General features: G+C 44.2%; 1 protein-coding gene across 5 annotated transcripts in view; it reads right to left on the minus strand.

Annotated features, from left to right (window-relative positions):
• LOC107685930 (RNA binding protein fox-1 homolog 1-like) overlaps positions 1-5663 on the minus strand; it is a 171668-nt gene that overhangs the window by 32472 nt on the left and 133533 nt on the right. For 4 of the 5 annotated variants that reach the window (XM_016482691.1, XM_016482689.1, XM_016482694.1 and 1 more), the window contains exons 3-5: positions 2888-3031; positions 1155-1208; positions 173-265 (exon numbers count right to left, since the gene is read on the minus strand). In XM_016482691.1, coding sequence (XP_016338177.1) covers positions 173-265; positions 1155-1208; positions 2888-3031 — 291 coding nt within the window. The remainder of the gene's footprint in view (positions 1-172; positions 266-1154; positions 1209-2887; positions 3032-5663) is intronic. The other variant, XM_016482692.1, reaches the window with a different exon arrangement.

Below are 5663 nucleotides of genomic sequence, written 5' to 3' on the forward strand. Positions count from 1 at the left end.
CACACACAGGAAAAGACGAGTGATGCGTCTAATATAGTGAGATGAGAGTGAGGCACACACAAAACAGAATCAAGAATAACAACAAGAACGACAACAACAAACAAACAAAAAATAACAAAACAAACAAACAAAAAAAAAAACTATTGAGAAGGGAAATATTTGTTACATGCACCTCTATTTTACGACCTTCTACCACCGTGCCGTGTAATTTCTCTCTGGCCCTGTCCGCATCGGCACTATTTTCGAAAGTTACGAAACCAAAACCCTGCATGCAGGTGGGAGAGGGGAGGGGGGAGAACAACATGCACATTATTAATTCAGTCATACACCCAAGAAATCCACTGTGGCTCTACCTCTGCCATTCTCACACACAAAAACAGCTGCTGCTGCATTTACCCCTCTCTCTTTCTCTTCCTCTTATCTCCTGCACCATGCAAAGCATCGAGATTAACCATAATTTACGGGTTCTGTTAGAACCTCTATAGAGAAATGTAATGAAATAGCGTATCTAAAAGCGTAAAGTCACATAAATGAAATTAAAAAAGAGAGAAAAACAAAAAACAAACAAAGGGATATACCTTTAATAACAAGTCTTAAACGAAATCTATTTGAAAAAAGTGGAATAAAATAAATGCTGGCATTTAACACTGATGTTTCTTTACAACATAAAGAAAAATCATTACAAAAGAAATAAGACAAATGATAAAGGATTGTGAACTACAGAACTTGTTAACATGCATCATTATCTCCCCCAGCTGGAACAGAAGAACATAATTCATATTTCAATAAAGAGAATTGTTTGTGCACAGGAATGATGCTAAGTGTCACTGAATAACGCTGTCAATTATGGAGCTCAGTGGAGAATGTTCTTCATTTGACACCATAACAGAACAAAGACAAGTGCCAAACACATTTCCACACACTCCATTGAACAGGGCACTAATAACTCTAGCACAGCAGCTGATATAAGATTGCATTACATACGTTAACATGACTACAACAAGTATTTATTCTGTACAATACAGGTACTAATTCATCACTGGATATTTTGCCTTTTTAAATAAGCATGATGTCCATTTATGCCTCTAAACTCACTGGACTGTTCTGATTGGTCAAGAATGAGAGCATGCAAAGGAAGTGAGCCACAAACGTACCTTTGATCCTCGTTCATTAAATATGATTTCAACATCTAAGATTTTACCAAATTGCTGGAAAGAGAACATAACACAGATGAGACATTGTCTAAATTTGATTTTACATGTAAAACACACTTCAGTTCAAGCTGGATTAAGATACGTGTTTTAAATGTTTTAGTTAATCTAAAAATCACCAGTTATTCAAGCCATTTCTTTTTATACTGAAAAACAAATCCTTCGGTCAAAAATAGACCTTTAACAGAAATAAAGGTTTCACTAAAATTAATTTAAACTGAATTGTCTAAAGTTCATTTTGATTTTCCACTTAATAAATGATAAAATCATTTTAATAAATCATTTTATATATACAAAACCACCATTCAAATGTTTGAGGATGCTAAGATTTTTTTTGAAAGACATTTATTTTGCTTACCAAAATTGTATTTAATTAAATACAGTAAATTTGTACAGTAATCATTTAATACAGTAAATTTGTGATATTGTGAAATATCTAAAAATAACTATAAAGCCTATAACTGTCTATATCTACAAAAATAATTGTATTTTAAAATGGCATTTATTCCTGTTTTGGCAAAGCTGAATTTTCAGCATCATTACGTCAGACTTCAGTGTCACATGATCCTTCAGAAATCATTCTAATATGCTGATCTGCTGTTCAAGTAATTAAAAAAAAAATTATAATCACAGTTGAAAATGGTTGTGCTGCTTATACTGCTTATACATATTTGGGGAAACAGTGATAATTTTCTCAGGATTATTTAACAGAATGTATCTTGATAATAGAAATGTACTTTTTTGTTTACTGTCATATACTGTGCTACAGAGGAATATTAGTATTTCTTTGTTTGTTTCTTTAAAAAAAAAAAAAAATACATACATATATACAGTATATATAGGCACACTAGGCATGGTTGCTTTGTACCGAGCCCGAGCGCGATTCTCTCCCCTCCCCACTCCCTCGCTGGCCTGCACGCAACATTGTACTTAAAGTTCTGGGCCGAAGCATGCTTACGTCATTACGATGCAACTTTTTGATTCGAAGAAAACAGGAAGAAAAGCGCTTTCGCTAATAGGCTGTCTAATGGATTTATTACTTATGTAGCCCAGGGATTTTCATTGTTTCAATTGTGCTGCAAGTATTAGAATGTTATTACGGAAGCAGATGATGCTGATGGAGGAATTTGCAGCGTTACTTGCCACTGTTCATCAATAAGGTGAGAACCATTTCCGTTATAAACCTAAATATACTCAAAATAATTGAAAGTGTACTATCCAAGTAACAACAGAAGATGTTTGTTGTAATAATGATGACAGTAGCACACACAAAAATAGTTGTTGTTCTGTGCTCCGGTGCTGTTAGCGATCACACAGCATGCGTACCGCGCCCGAGCCCAATCAAACCGTGCCTGAGCCCACCTCTCCAAGTGGGCCAGGGCACGGTTCAGCAAACCACGCTCGGGCTCAGTTCGGAGCAATCACACTACTCAAACAAACCAGACTTTGGGGGTCAAACGGTTCAGATCACCTAGTGTGAGTACACCCTTAAAGACTGTGCTTAACCCAGATCACAGATCGTACCCAAGCTTCAAATCCCATCCGAAAAGTAGGAGAACAGTGCGTTAGCACACGCCTCAGACATTAGCTACACTTGTGCTGGCGTGCTCACTGTCTGCTGTAAGTAAGTAAGTAAGAGAAAGTAAGAGAGAGAAAGAGAGAGAACAGGTACTTACGCCAAACATTTGCCTGAGGTCTGGATCTCTGAACCTGAAGGGGATGTTGGAGACGTGGAGCCTCTTGGGCTGTGTTTTGTTTTCTCTGTTTTCAGATGACTGTGTTTGCTGTTGGCTGTCTGTCTGTGCTGAATCGTCTGTCTGCTGTGGGGAAAAAGGAAAAGAAATCAGGGAATATCAGTCAGCAAGTCTGGCAAAGTTTGATGCGCCAACTGCAAACAAACTCAAGCGAAGATGTGCCTTTCGGTTTCAGAAAACCAGCTGTCTTTGCACACAGGTGTTGACCGCACCACTGATGTGTTTTTCGACTTGGACTATCGCAGCGCTGCAGTCAGGAGGTACAGTCTGGCGTGCCTGCACCTCCAGGTGCTCCCGGGGTGCCAGACTCAAAGCCTTGTTTTAGCAATAGAACTGGTGAAAACTTTTACCACCTGTTCCAGCAACCCTTTCTCAGGCAGACACGAAAAACATATGTAGAGCACGCACACGCAAACGCACGTTAGAGGGGTGGTTTGTAATGTGGTGTGTGCCGGGTTGGGGCCGTGGGTGAAATATGGCTGCTTCACTATATCTTGCTTTCTCTCGCTCTCTCTGGCCACGCATGACTGCTGGCTGCTCCCTTCGACTATATGCCTCTCAGTCTGGACTGCTGCCTGGGAGAGAAAGTGGCCTAGCCCTGAGTGTGTGTGTTTCTCTGTCTGAATTTATTTGTATGACTTAGCTAGAGAGAGTATTTCAGCGGGAGACTTTGCTTTCTATTTTTCTCCCATGTGTACATTTGTGTGTCAGTGGGCGACTTCCAAATGGCATTTTTGTGCCCTTAAAGAGACAGCTCAACAAAAAAATTACAATTCTGCCATCGTTTACTCTCATGTTGTTCCAAACCATACTTTCATACAAACATACTCATTTTTGAATAATCAAACTTTTAATGAAGCATTCTTAAAAAGAGTTTTTAAAGAAGTCTCTTATGCTCAACAAAACTTAAACTGTTTGATAAAAAATATAGTAAAAACAGTACTATTATGAAATATTATTACACTTTAAAATATCAGTTCCCTTTCAGTCGGTCACTCTCGACGTCACGTCGGTGACCGACAAATTGTGATCTCGCTTAGAGAGACCAATCCACTTCGAGTGTAAACTAAACGAGCCAATGCACATTGGCATGCGATGATTGCATCCAGCTGCCACTGATCACAGCATGAGCATAAAAAGGCAGCCGGTGCAACGCATACCAGCTTTTCGCTTCGGAGCCGAGCGACAACATCGTTCTGCTCCTACCAAACTGCTTCGTGTGTGACGAGTCTAGCGCACTCTAGGGAGCTTCTTGTGTTGGTGGACGGCGCTTCAGCGGTGGTCGTTCCTGTGTTGAGTGGGTTGCGCACTTCAGGCTGCACTACCCCCTGTCGTGCTGCAAGCGGCTATCTCCCCTGTGCGTCTCAGCACTTAAAAGAGCATTTCCCTGAAAGAGCCTTTTTCTCTAAAAGAGCTTACATGGGTGCGTCTTTGTAAAGATGACGGATCATCTTTTTAAAGATGCTGTTTCACCCGTACGTTTCTGGATGCGGTCGTTACTTGGCGCCGGGTGATGGTCACGATCGCTGCCTCACGTGTCTGGGCATTAAACACGCTGAGTCATGTTCCCATTGCGGGAAGATGACCATCTCGGAGCTGCGGGCCAGGCTCCGTTTCTCTCCAGGGGGGCGGAGCTCCATTGCCTCTGCCGTGATCTAGTGTTCGTCCTGGCGGCAGCCAGGCGAGGACTACTTCGGGCAGTAGCACGGGCGGTCTGAGGGTTACAGTGGTGGCAAACCCCTCAGGGAACCAATCCTCGGGGGACCATCACTCCTCTAGCGCGTCGCAACCAGTCGAGCCGCCAAAGGAACACGCTGGGCCCTCTTCAAAGAGCGTACCAGCGGTATCCTTCGGTGCTCCTCCCGACGACCGGATGTCGATCACTGCATCAGAGGAAGAGCTCTCTGGAGAGGAAGATTTGGCTGCGCTGCCGCCCTCCGGGACGGTGGCAAGGCCTGAATCGGATCCAGAGATGTCGGCTATGCTTTCCCGGGCCGCCGAAAGGCTAGGGCTCGAGTGGAAACCTCCACCGTGTCTTCGCAACCAGTTGAGCCGCCAAAGGAACGTGCTGTGCCCTCTTCAAAGAGCGTACCAGTGGTATCCTTCGCTGCTCCTCCCGATGACCGGATGTTGATCACTGCATCGGAAGGAGAGCTCTCTGGAGAGGAAGATTCGGCTGCGCTGCCGCCCTCCGGGATGGTGGCAATGCCTGAATCGGATCCAGAGATGACAGCTATGCTTTCCCGGGCCGCCAAGAAGGTAGGGCTCGTGTGGAAACCTCCACCGCGTCCCGAGCCTTCAAGGTTGGACGATTGGTTTCTCGGGGGGGCTCGCGCTGGTTCTCAGGGCCCCACCCCAGTGCCTTTCTTCCCGGCATGAGGGACACCGACAAAGTACGGTTCCTCAATGCCCCTGTGTCCCAGACCGGTCTCTTCAGCAACGTCCAGACCTCTGGAAACCTATCCTCGCCCGAGATCCCAATCACCTTCGAGTGTCTACTAAACAAGCCAATGACAGTTGGCGTGCGTGTTTCGCCACGCGCAAAAGGTGCCTTCCAAGACTTAGTAACCTCCTCATCCACCGGGAAGAATGGAACCGGAGGCGGCTGCCGATGACCGGCTTGCGCCCCAGGAACCAATCGTCCAGCCTCGAGCGTTCGGGAGAAGGAGGAGGCCTCCAGTGCAGCCCGACACTCTCG

This window comes from Sinocyclocheilus anshuiensis, unplaced genomic scaffold, assembly GCF_001515605.1.
Source record: "Sinocyclocheilus anshuiensis isolate Anshui unplaced genomic scaffold, SAMN03320099.WGS_v1.1 scaffold701, whole genome shotgun sequence".
Classification (NCBI taxonomy): domain Eukaryota; kingdom Metazoa; phylum Chordata; class Actinopteri; order Cypriniformes; family Cyprinidae; genus Sinocyclocheilus; species Sinocyclocheilus anshuiensis.